This window comes from Podarcis bocagei, assembly GCF_964188305.1.
Source record: "Podarcis bocagei genome assembly, chromosome: 8".
In the NCBI taxonomy this organism is placed as follows: Eukaryota; Metazoa; Chordata; class Lepidosauria; order Squamata; family Lacertidae; genus Podarcis; species Podarcis bocagei.
Genome location: NC_138133.1, coordinates 92,486,540 through 92,499,822, shown reverse-complemented (window position 1 = coordinate 92,499,822; position 13,283 = coordinate 92,486,540). Strand labels below are relative to the sequence as shown.

At 52.9% G+C, this 13,283-nt stretch overlaps 1 protein-coding gene across 1 annotated transcript in view; it reads left to right on the top strand.

Moving 5' to 3' along the window:
• Positions 1-3,263: 3,263 nt before the first annotated feature.
• DGAT1 (diacylglycerol O-acyltransferase 1) overlaps positions 3,264-13,283 on the top strand; it is a 31,751-nt gene continuing 21,731 nt past the window's right edge. The window contains exon 1 of the mRNA XM_081204827.1: positions 3,264-3,475. Within this exon, the coding sequence (XP_081060953.1) occupies positions 3,279-3,475 (197 nt within the window). The 5' untranslated portion in view covers positions 3,264-3,278. The remainder of the gene's footprint in view (positions 3,476-13,283) is intronic.

Below are 13,283 nucleotides of genomic sequence, written 5' to 3'. Positions count from 1 at the left end.
GAATACCAGAACTAACATACTCAGGGATGTATTTCTAGGTAAACATGCGCATAGTCAGGCTTCTTTGGAAGAAGAAGAGGAGTTTGGATTTGATATCCCGCTTTATCACTACTCTGCTCTGGTTCATGGGGTCACGAAGAGTCGGACACGACTAAACGACTAAACAACAACAACAATTATCACTACCCGAAGGAGTCTCAAAGTGGCTAACAATCTCGATTCCCTTCCTCCCCCACAACAAACACTCTGTGGGGCTGAGAGACTTCAAAGAAGTGTGACTGGCCCAAGGTCACCCGGCAGCTGCGGGTGGAGGAGCGGGGAAGTGAACCCGGTTCACCAGATTACGATTCCACCCTTCTTAACCACTACACCACACTGGCTATTATGTGACCCTCAAATAATCCTGGTTATTGCTACCTTGTGTATGTGCATCAAAATCATGTCTTAGTGCAAGAAGACAGGGAAAGGCAAGTTGCTGAGTTGTGTCCGCCTCTTCGTGACCCCCTGGACCAGAGCACACCAGGCACTCCTGTCTTCCACTGCCTCCCGCAGTTTGGTCAAACTCATGCTGGTAGCTTTGAGAACACTGTCCCACCATCTCATCCTCTGTTGTCCCCTTCTCCTCTTTGTCCATGGAGTTTTCTTGGCAGGGATACTGGAGTGGCTTGCCGGTTCCTGCTCCAGGTGGATCACGTTTGGTCAAAACTCTCCACTATGACCTGTCCATCTTGGGTGGCCCTGCACGGCATGGCTCATAGCTTCTCTGAGTTATTCAAGCCCCTTTGCCACGGCAAGGCAGTTGTGGTTGATCTTAATTGGCATAATTCCCCTTTAAGGACATGACGTTGAGATGGACACCCGCATTCACCTGCTTCCCCCACCCCTCCAGTTATTTTGTGTGTGTATATAATTGTTATTAATGATTCTCTTGGTGTACATAAGTACGTGCATTGTCTCTTTTTTCAGGTCATGGTCTAATTTGCCTCATCTAGGTCACAAGCCTCTTTCTGCAAATTGACTCTTGAGCAACGATCACCATTCCTCAAAAGCACTCAGCTTCTTGAAAACTTGCCTGTTTTATCTGCTTGTGGACTTCCCCACCCACAACACCAGATCTCAGCCATTCTCATTTCCTCCCCGCCCCCAACTAGGTCATGACAAAGAATTTTTTTGAGTTTGCATTCATGCAGAAAATTAACACACAGTTAGTTGTCCTTCCTTTCCTTCTTTGCAACTGAACTCAGCTTCCTCACTGGAGCTGGGGGAAGGAAATTGAACTGTTTCTTCATGGGTTTCGTTATGGCAGAAGGGCCCCCACTCCTCTGGGGCAAGACTCCTGTGCCTTTAAGGCGACTATTCGCCTATGCACACATACTTGGGAGTAAGTCTGCAGTCTTAATCCCACTTACCTGGGAGTAAGCCCCATAGAACCCAATAGGACTTACTTCTGAGTAGACATAGGCTTGCGCCTTTAGTCCCATTGAACTGAATGAGAGGGCGGGTGTGGAGGACTCCCTGGTCCTGAATGGGGTAACTGTGCCCCTGAAGGAGCAGGTGCACAGCCTGGGAGTCATTCTGGACTCACAGCTGTCCATGGAGGCACAGGTCAATTCTGTGTCCAGGGCAGCTGTTTATCAGCTCCACCTGTACGCAGGATGAGACCCTATCTGCCCACAGTCTGTCTCACCAGAGTGGTGCATACTCTGGTTATCTCTCACTTGGACTACTGCAACATGCTCTACATGGGGCTACCTTTGAAGGTGACCCGGAAACTACAACTACTCCAGAATGCGGCAGCTAGAGTGGTGACTGGAGGGGCTGCCGAGACAACATAACACCGGTCTTGAAAGACCTACATTGGCTCCCAGTATGTTTCCAAGCACAATTCAAAGTTTTGGTGCTGACCTTTAAAGCCCTAAACAGCCTTGGTCCTGTATACCTGAAGGAGCATCTCCACCCCCATCGTTCTGCCTGGATGCTGAGGTCCAGCTCTGAGGGCCTTCTGGCGGTTCCCTCATTGCAAGAAGTGAGGTTACAGGGAAGCAGGCAGATGGCCTTCTTGGTGGTGGCGCCCGCCCTGTGGAATGCCCTCCCACCAGATGTCAAAGAGAAAAACTACCAGACATTTAGAAGACATCTGAAGGCAGCCCTGTTCAGGGAAGTTTTTAATGTGTGACATTTTAATGTATTTTTCATCTTTGTTGGAAGCCGCGCAGAGTGGCTGGGGAAACCCAGCCAGATGGGCGGGGTACAAATAATAAATTATTATAATTATTATTGTTGTTGTTGTTTAGTCGTTTAGTCGTGTCCGACTCTTTGTGACCCCCTGGACCAGAGCACGCCAGGCACTCCTGTCTTCCACTGCCTCCCTCATGTTTGTAGCTTCAAGAACACTGTCCCACCATCTTGTCCTCTGTCTTCCCCTTCTCCTTGTGCCCTCCATCTTTCCCAACATCAGGGTCTTTTCCAGGGAGTCTTCTCTTCTCATGACCTGGCCAAAGTCTTGGAGCCTTAGCTTCAGGATCTGTCCTTCCAGTGAGCACTCAGGGCTGATTTCCTTCAGAATGGAGAGGTTGGATCTTCTTGCAGTCCATGGGACTCTCCAGAGTCTCCTCCTGCACCATAATTCAACAGCATCAATTCTTCAGCGATCAGCCTTCTTTATGGTCCAGCTCTCACTTCCATACATCACTACTGGGAAAACCATAGCTTTAAGGACCTTTGTTGGCAAGGTGATTTCTCTAATACTAATACTAATACTAATACTAATTTATTATTATTAATACCCCGCCCATGTGGCTGGGTTTCCCCAGTCACTCTGGGCAGATTCCAGCAAAAGATTAAAAATATATTAAAACATCAGTCATTAAAAACTTCCCTAAACATGTATCTGAAGAAGTGTGCATGCACACCAGAGTTTATACCAAGAACAAACTTAGTTGGTCTCTAAGCTGCTACTGGACAATTTATTTATTTTTTATATACGTAACAACAACAATAGAATTGGCAGCTTGGCGCAACTTCCAGCAGGGACGCCCCGAAAGGGTTAATCTCCGGGAGGCCAACTCCCCCAGAACTACTCCTCCCGGCAGCCCCCGCGGCCAGCCTCCAATCCGGCGCCTCCCAGCATGCTCTGGACGCGGCGCCGGAGTACAAAAGGCCCCTCCTTTCCCTCCGCTCGCCTCCGACCCGCGGCGCCTCGTCCCGCGACTACACTTCCCGTGGTGCTCCGCGCGGGGTGTACGGCGTCCGCGAGGCGAAGTTTGGGCGGGCGGGTCATGGAGGGCGCTTGCGAGGGGGCGGGGCGCGGGGACGCGCCTGAGGAGAAGCAGCGGCGGCCGGAGGAGCCGAGCGGCGGGATGGGCGAGCGGGGAGCGGCGGGGCGGCGAGCGGCGGCGGGGGCGCCCCCAGGAGGGGGCGACTCGCGGAGGGGCGCCGGAGACGCCGCCCAGCCCCCCGAGGGCGGAGACTTCAGGTAAACTCGGCGCCCCTCAGAACCGCCGCCGTGACAGGACGCCCCCCTCCCCTCAAGAAGACCCCCCCATTCAGGGTCCTCGGGGGGGTGGGGGCTGCCCTCCGCCCCAGTGACCCCCCCGTCTCCCCATCCCTCTTGGGGGCTTCTGAAGGGCAGCAAGGACACCGCCCCCCACCCACCCAGGGGGGCTGGGGGGTCCGCGGGGGGCGCTGCAGCCCCTCCTCTTTGGGGGGAGGCGGAAGAAAGCGGGGGCCTCGACGGGATCCCCCCGCCCGGGACCCCCAGAGCGGCCCTTACCTGCGTTGGAGGCGGGGGGGAGGAGTAGGCTGCCCTCCGCCCCAGTGGCCCTTTGGACGGGGCAGGCCTCCCCCCGGGGGGGGCCGGGGGGTCTTCAGCTCCCCCGTCTCCCCATCCCTCTTGGGGAGCAAGGACACCGCCCCCCCACCCACACAGGGGCTCTGGGGGGTCCACGGGGGGCGCTGCTGCCCCTCCTCTTTGGGGGGAGGCGGAAGAAAGCGGGGGTCTCGACGGGATCCCCCTGCCCGGGACCCCCAGAGCGGCCCTTACCTGTGGGGGGGGAGGTGGAGGGACTCATCTGTTGCCAGGTACACGGGGAGGTTTTTTGGGGGGGTCCCTCCTCCCTTTGCACTACCTTGCGGGAGAGGTACCCCGTTTTCCCGAAAGTGAGACACCCCCCGAAAATAAGACCTACTTCCAGTTTTGCCTCTGGCTGTAATATAACGCCTCCCCCAAATATAACGCCTCCCCAATAATAAGGCAACTCCGGAATATAAGGCCCCCGAAGCTACTGTATTCTTCTTCATGGAAAAATAAGACATCCCCTGAAAATAAGACCTAGCGCATCTTTGGGAGCAAAAAATAATATGACACACTCTTATTTTGGGGGAAACAGAGTAGGAAAAACTCACGGGCTTATGTGTTCCCCCCCTTCATTCCACCCCATGGGTAGGCAAACTAAGACCCGGGGGCCGGATCCGGCCCATTCGCCTTCTCAATCCGGCCTGCGGACGGTTCGGGAATCAGTGTGTTTTTACATTAGTAGAATGTGCCCTTTTATTTAAAATGCACCCCTGGGTTACTTGTGGAGCATAGGAATTCATTCATTTTCTTTTTCTTCAAAATATAGTCCTGACCCCCACAAGGTCTGAGGGACAGAGGACCGGCCCCCTGCTGAAAAAGTTTGCTGACCCCTGTTCTACTTCCTTCTCCCCCCAAATCTAGTTTGGGGTAGAAATGGGTTGCTGAGATGATGGCTCTAGGGCACCCATTTCACGCCCTGGGTAAGCTCTGGGCAGAGTTGGTAAACCAACCCCCCCTTCCCTCCTCCTTGTGCTCCCTGCCCCCAATAAAGTAGCTGGCCTCTTCTCAAGGGGCAAAGCAGGGCGATACAGAGGAGCAGGGAGCAGGGTGTGGCTCCTGTCACCATCCCCGCTTGGGTTCGACTTCTGACCCTGTTCTTGGCTGCTTTTCTTCCCCTTCTGCCTTCCTCCCCCCATGGCCAGGCTGCCTATCCTGCGTGACTCACCCTAGGATTTCACATACACTTTGAGTGTCTCTGTATGGTCCCTGCAAATGCAAATGTGCTCCCTGGGTGTGCAAACACAAGATGTTCTTGGCCATAGGAAATCCCAAAGCCCTGTCGGAACTGGGGAGGGGGGGGGGACAGAGAAGTGAGGCCCCACAGACTGGCTGGTCAAATGTGGCCGCCACCCGCCACTGCCTGCCTTTCCCAAATGTTGCCCATCTCCTATACGTGCTCTATCAATAGCTAGGAGGAAGGAGGGTGGCTGGGTTTGCCTCCTGAAATGGACATTTCTCCTTGAGCTACAGTCTTTTCTGGCCTTGTATATAGAGCCAGGCAGGGTCTCTGCAAAAGCGCCCCCCAACTCTCAGCAAAGCCCCCACATTGACTTAGAAAGGCTCAGGTGTTGGGAGGGCTTGATGCAGGCAGATTCCTTCACATCGACCCTCCGCTTTGGGGTTCTTGCTGATGGTGCAGAATAATATTTGGGTTGAGTTAGGTGTTAAATTAAGGGACGCGGGTGGCGCTGTGGGTTAAACCACAGAGCCTAGGACTTGCCGATCAGAAGGTTGGTGGTTCAAATCCCAGCTACGGGGTGAGCTCCCGTTGCTCGGTCCCTGCTCCTGCCAACCTAGCAGTTCGAAAGCATGTCAAAGTGCAAGTAGATAAATAGGTACCGCTCTGGCGGGAAGGTAAACGGCGTTTCCATGCACTGCTCTGGTTCGCCAGAAGCTGCTTCATCATGCTGGCCACATGACCCGGAAGCTGTATGCCGGCTCCCTCGGCCAGTAAAGCGAGATGAGCGCCGCAACCCCAGAGTCGTCCGTGACTGGACCTAATGGTCAGGGGTCCCTTTACCTTTTAGGTGTTAAATTGGGATTGCAGGAGGAAGAACCCAGTAGATGCAGAGAGGCTGAGCAGTCCCTGGTGGTATATTTTTTCAGATAGCTATGACGTCCCGTTCTCCTGTGAAGATGGGCGAGGGAGCCAGATGCCCTTGGGCCATGGAGGGCTTTTGGTGGGGCAAGGGCATCTCATTCTTGCCCCCCTCCCTTCTTCCAAGAGCATCAGAGGGTTCCCAAAGGTGACAGGGCTGCCCCTTCTCATCTTGCCTTGGGACCCGACTCCTGGCTTTGCTGGCTGGGGCTGATGTGAGTCACGGTCTGAAACACCTGGAGGGGGCATCAGGCCAGGGTAACGTCAGCCCAGAACATCTATCTGGGTGAGGTTGTAGCCGGAGCAGCTGGGAAACCCCGAAGCAAAGTGTGCATCCATCAACACAGGTGGATCAGAGAGCTACCTGTTCTGCAGGTGGAGCAAAAACCCATTTAGCACCTGAATACTGTTGTCTTGGACTACCTGCCCAGGTACTTCTGTTTTCTCTGGAATGTGTGTCATTACGCAGCCAGTCCCTTGTGCTGATTCAACACTTCTGCTCTTTCACTCGAACTGCATGAAAAGAGCAAGCGGTTTTAGGTAGCACCTGCATATTGATTGTCCTTCATCCCAAATCTCCGGGTCGCCTCTCAGCAGCTTCAGGTGCTTGTTGGTAAACTTGTGGAGGAGGGCTGCCTCTGAGGCGCTGCACCTGACTGGCCTGGGATGGGGTACAAAGGATGCAGACTCCGTCTAGGACTTGCAATGCAAATTGCTCCAAAACCACAAAAGTGGTCGGGGTGTGTGTGTGTGTCCTGAAGATGTGGGATACAGCAGGACATTTTGCTACTACAAAGCAGGTGTGGACCTTGTGGGTACCTGGATGGAGGTATTCCAAGGAGCCTTTGCACTGCCTTTACTGCTGCGGAGGGAAATGATCATAACTAAACAGTGGCTCTAGTTGTGGGTGGAGGAAGAGGGTAGCTAGACATTGCATATTTTGAGACATGTGATTTGTGCCAAAATGGAGCTGCTTCTGAACTGTTAAATGCCAAGAGGCATTCTAGAAAGGAGCCTCTCCGAGACCTGAGCTACTAGTCCCTAGTGATCCTGTACATGTTAAATCTAGCTGATGTTGCAGTGCCAGGGTGGGGACTAGACTCCTTAGGCCACGATGTGACCAGGAGTGGGACGCAGCCTACCTGTGGAAGACAATTTGTTGTCGTTTAGTCGTGTCCGACTCTTCGTGACCCCCTGGACCAGAGCACGCCAGGCACTCCTGTCTTCCACTGCCTCCCGCAGTTCCCGCAGTGGAAGACGATTAGAACCATAGAATTGTAGTGTTGGAAGGGATCCTAACACTAGAGCCATCTAGTCCAGCCCCCTTGCAATGCAGGAATCTCAACTAGGTCATACGCGACAGGAGGCCACCCAGCTTGCCTTAAAAAAAGGAAGGAGTTTCCACCACCTTTTGTGAGAGTCTGTTCCCTGCCATACGGCATTGTTTCGGGTAAACTGACCTACTCCACAACTTTGGATCCTGCCTGTCTTTTGAGTCACCTCAACTGGTTGCTCTACCTGTCTAAGAATCTGGACAAAAGATACCTGGCAGCAGGTCTCACCAGCTTGTGCCTCGCCTGTTTTGCAAACAGAAGTGGAGAGCCCTCTCTGTCCTGTTTGCCAGCCCTGTTTTATTGAAATGTCGACACCTTGGTCTCCTTGCCTGGGGCTCAGTGCTGGGGTGGAGCAGATCCTTGGTCTGGATTGGGTGCCTCACTCCCCCGCTTGCCAAAAGCTGCCTTGGAAGGAGACGTGGAGGTGGCCGTGCTGGGGACAACTGGCTCTCCAGCTCTGGCAGATAAGCAACGGCTTATGGCACCAGGATTCCTAGGGAGCCCACAGCTGAGCAACAAATGAGTCTTCCTTGGTCCAGTAGACCTGAAGGAGTGTCTCCACCCCCATCGTTCTGCCCAGACACTGAGGTCCAGCTCTGAGGGCCTTCTGGCAGTTCCCTCCCTGCGAGAAGTGAGGTTACAGGGAACCAGGCAGAGAGCCTTCTCGGTGGTGGTGCATTCCCGGTGGAACGCCCTCCCACCAGATGTCAAAGAGAACAACAACTACGAAACTTTTAGAAGACATCTGAAGGCAGCCCTCTTTAGGGAAGCTTTCAATGTTTGATACATTACTGTATTTTAGTATTGTGTTGGAAGCTGCCCAGAGTGGCTGGGGAAGCCCAGGCAGATGGGCGGGGTAATTATTATATTATTATTATTCCTCTTCTATTCCCAGCCAGGGATTGTGGACTGTTTGTCCCTCTATCTCTGAGGGACAGTGCCTGTAAGGCAATGGTAGGCAACCTAAGGCCCCGGGGGCCAGATGCGGCCCAGTCGCCTTCTAAATCTGGCCCACGGACGGTCCGGGAATCAGCGTGTTTTTACATGAGTAGAAGGTGTCCTTTTATTTAAAATGCATCTCTGGGTTATTTGTGGGGCATAGGAATTTGTTCATATTTTTTCCCCAAAATGTAGTCCGGCCCCCCACATGGTCCGAGGGACGGTGGACCGGCCCTCTGCTCAAAAATGTTGCTGACCCCTGCTGTAAGGCTTTCCCTTCCAAGGACTTGGGCAAAGGCCTTTTCGCACGGAGGGGTCTCTGCCTCCCCCTGCAGATGCTTAAGGCAGCTCGTGGGCAAGAATGGCTTTTGTGCCTCCTCCCTGGGGAGGCTGGCGGTTGTAGTCTGGCTGAGAGACACTGGGCTCAGCGGCCTGATCAAAAGAGCATCAAACGGTGTGGCTGCTGCAAAGCCGGAAGGAGCAAGGACTATTGTGGGGCAGAAAGAAGCTCTTCGATTGAGGTAGCAGCAGGAGGCTGGGCTCCTGCGTCTCTGCTCAAAGGGCACAAGGAATCTGAGCTGAGCTGCTGCTGAGCATGGCTGACCCAGAAACGCTCCGTTGTCGCCGGTGTTTTTTTTTTGGGGGGGGAGCCCTTTGAACTCAGCTCCCCTCCTTGCTGGGCTCTTGGGCTCTATGTTGCAGTTCCAGCATCACAGCTCCTAAAAGCGGAAGGTGGTATTTTGAGACATTTGGGTTTTTAATACAGTGGTACCTCGGGATGCAAACGGGATCCGTTCCGGAGCCCCGTTCGCATCCTGAACAGAACGTAAGACGCAACAGTGCGTCTGCGCGGGTCACGTTTCGCCGCTTCCGTGTGTGCGTGTGACGTCATTTTGACCATATGCACATGCGCAAGTGGCGAAACCCAGAAGTAACGTCTGGGTTGCAGCGGAGCGCAACCTGAAAATACTTAGCCTGAAGTGTATTTATCCTGAGGTATGACTTTACTGCGCCGTGGGTGGCGCTGTGGTCTAAAGCACAGAGCCTAGGCCTTGCTGATCAGAAGGTCGGTGGTTCGAATCCCCGCAACGGGGTGAGCTCCCGTTGCTCGGTCCCTGCCCCTGCCCACCTAGCAGCTTGAAAGCACATCAAAGTGCAAGTAGATAAATAGGTACCGCTGTGGCGGGAAGGTAAACGGCATTTTGCGTGCGGTGTTCTGTTTTGCCCGAAGCAGGTTAGTCATGCTGACCACATGACCCGGAAGCTGTATGCTGGCTCCCTCGGCCAGCAAAGCAAGATGAGCGCCCCAACCCCAGAGTCAGGCACGACTGGACCTAAGGTCAGGGGTAAAGGTAAAGGTAAAGGGACCCCTGACCATTAGGTCCAGTCATGATCGACTCTGGGGTTGCGGCGCTCATCTCACTTTATTGGCCGAGGAAGCCAGCGTACAGCTTCCGGGTCATGTGGCCAGCATGACTAAGCCGCTTCTGGCGAACAAGAGCAGCGCATGGAAACGCCTTTTACCTTCTCACAGGAGCGGTACCTATTTATCTTCTTGCACTTTGATGTGCTTTCAAACTGCTAGGTGGGCAGGAGCAGGGACTGAGCAACGGGAGCTCACCCCATCACGGGGATTCGAAACGCCAACCTTCTGATCAGCAAGTCCTGGGCTCTGTGGTTTAACCCACAGCGCCACCCGCAGGGCTACCTTTACCTTTTTATGACTGTACTATTTCTAGTGACTCATAAGCTTTTTTGGGACCAGCAGCTCAGGGGCATGAACTTGAAAAATGTGCAGGTGAATAGAACACCAGGTTCCCCACAATATTTCGGCCCTTGGAGAACTTCGTCTAAGCTGCCCGGTATGTGTGTGTCTGAGGCAGTCATTGAGGCACTGATCTGCTTTTATGAGCTGATCACTTGTGGGCAACTTCCGTAATCTTGAAGGGGTGTTTGGAATGAGCAGTGATCCATAAGGAGAGCCTGCTAGATCAAGCCAATGGGAGCCCGTCTTGGCCAGCCTCCTGGTCTCACAGTGGCCAACCACATGCCCTAGTTGGAAGCCTGCAAGGAGGATTCGAACGCAAGATCCTTCTTCTCTCCTGTGGTTTCCACAAACTGGCATTCAGAAGCATTTCCATCATGGCCAGGAGCAAGGAGGGATGTATTCCTAGAGCAGTCAGGTATCCTCTCCTACCTTCCTAGACATTCCCACAGCCATGCGTAGCTCTCTCCTCCTCCATGAATTCGTCCTGTCTTTTAACGCCACCCCTGCCTCCTGCGTAAGGGAGTTCCAGAGTTTAACTGCATTGCATGAAACGTTTCTCTGTCTAATTTCTCCAAGAGTCGGACACAACTAGACAGAGGCCTCAGCAATATATCGACGTAATGCCCAATACCGGGTTGAAGTCCAAATCATGTTTTCGGTTTCATAATTGTTGACCTGGTGATATTTCACAAGTGTGTGTGTGCGTGCACGCTATGCAGAAATCACAATGTGGGGAAAACCATGAAGCAAGCTAATGCTTCTATGTCAGGCTTCCTCAACCTCGGCCCTCCAGATGTTTTGAGACTGCAATTCCCATCATCCCTGACCACTGGTCCTGCTAGCTAGGGATCATTGGAGTTGTAGGCCAAAAACACCTGGAGGGCCGAGGTAGAGGAAGCCTGTTCTGTACATTCTTGCAGTCCCTGTTAACTCGGCTCATTTCTCCCCTGGCAGTGAATCCTAGGAGCAGGAGCCGGCAAAAATCACGTTGCGGGGAAAACTGAAGCTAGCCTATGGCTCTGCGTAGCTTCATCCTTATTTTAGATATCGGTACAGTATATCACAGTGCTTAGCTGATGATGTTGAAAACCAGACATTGCCCAGCCCTACTGCATGCCATGAATAATTTTATAAATTTCTGTCATGTCACCTCTTATCTTTGTGACGCTTCCCGTATCGAAAAAGTAGAAGCTTGCCTAAGAGAATGTGGTTTTCTCCTGCTAGGTCAGTTCCCTTTCTTGGTGGAATGTACCCAGTGGGTGGCTGGCCTCCAGCTCAGCCAAGAGATCGAGATAAAAGGCTTATCCAAACAGATTAAGGGGCTGTGATGGATGCTCCAGCAACACTGCCTTGCTTGGGGCTTAATTCCTGGGATTAAGAAACACCCTGGGGTCAAGTAGGGGAAATGGCTCAGATTTGTGGAGGGGATGGAAGATTGTTGGGCTGGAGAATGCAGAAGAATCTCTCCCTCGTGCCTCATGAACCTAATTTAATGGTGTCCAAACTTTTTTCAAAGAGGGCCAGGTTTGATGAAGTGAAGGGCCGTGAGGGCTGGCCAAAGGGCCAACCAAAATTGTTGACCTTTTTTAAGGTTTGAAGTTGTTGAGCTTTCCCCCCCCAGGATTCTGCCCAGGGAATTAAACTGCAACAGGGGTTTGCATAAAGCCAACCGCCAGATTAGGCCCCCATAATGGACTTTGGCCCCTTCATGGATCACTGCCTTGCCATGGCAAAGGGGCTTGAATAACTCAGAGAAGCTATGAACTATGCCAAGCAGGGCACCCAAGATGGACAGGTCATAGTGGAGAGTTTTGACCAAATGTGATCCACCTGGAGGAGGAACCGGCAAGCCACTCCAGTATCCCTGCCAAGAAAACTCCATGGACACGAGATGGTTGGATAGTGTTCTCGAAGCTACCAACATGAGTTTGACCAAACTGTGGGAGGCAGTGGAAGACAGGAGTGCCTGGCGTGCTCTGGTCCAGGGGTCACGAAGAGGCGCTTCTCCCCGCCGCCAGCCTCCAAACCAGGTTGGGGGACAGTGGGATGGCGGCGTTCCGCCTCCCCGCTGTCCCCCGAGCTTGTGGGGCTGGCGGCAGGGAGAAGCGTGCTTCTCCCCTCCGCCAGCCTCCAAACCAGGTCGGGAACTGAAGCCTGGGGCGCGCTGTACAGCTTTGAGATGTAGGCTGCTATCCGCAAGCCTAGGGAGCCCGACGGGAACTCCCGCGGGCTCCCAAGGCTTGCGGAGAGCTTCCTGAAGCCTGGAGAGGGAGAGGGGTCGGTGCGCACTGACCCCTCTCGCTCTCCAGGCTTCAGTGAAAGCCTGCATTCGCCCCATAGGACGCACACACATTTCCCCTTCATTTTTGGAGGGGAAAAAGTGCGTCCTATAGGGCGAAAAATACGGTGCATTTTTATTGAAATTTTATTGATGTTAGCTGCCCTGAGCCCGGCTCTGGCCAGGGAGGGCGGGGTATAAATAAAACTTATTATTATTATTATTCTTATTATTAGTCCAGGATCCTGAACTCAGTGGCCAACCAGGTGCCCCCACGGGAAATCCTCAGGCAGGATCCAAACACAAGAGTCCCCTCCGCTCTCAAGGTTTTCAGCGACTGCCAGGGCAGAGCACAGCTTCTCTGGATAATAGTTATTGAGAGCCCAATCATAGAATCTGAGTTGGAAGCGACTAGGCCTGGGCAACACCTGCTTCCCAAGCATTGTGATATACATTGGTACCTTGGTTTATTAGCTTAATCCGTTCCGGAAGTCCGTTCTTAAACCAAAACCATTCTTAAACTGAGGCGCGCTTTCCCTAATGAGACCTCCTACTCCTGGTGCCAGCCCACCGTTCGGATTCTGTTCTTAGACCGAGGTAATGTTCTCAAACCGGGACACTATTTCCAGTTTGGCGGAGTTCGTAAACCGAATCGTTCGTAAACAGAACTGTTCTTAAATCGAGGTATCACCAGCTATAAGCATTGTGATGTACTGATAGGATAATGATAATACGACTAAAATTTATTATTTCTATGCTACGCATCCGACTGGGTAGCCCCAGCCACTCTGGGCGGCTTCCAACAATATCTCACAATGTCTGAAATAAGGATGGAGCTCTCTAGAGGCATTCATGGTCCCCCCCCCCCTTGTGATTTCTGCACACATGTATCAGGATTTGTGATATATTGCTAGGTCAAAAATTATGCAACCAATATCATGGTATGGACTTCAAACCAGTTTCTTGGATGATACCAATATAAGCCCCACTCCCCCCCCCCAAATTCCGAC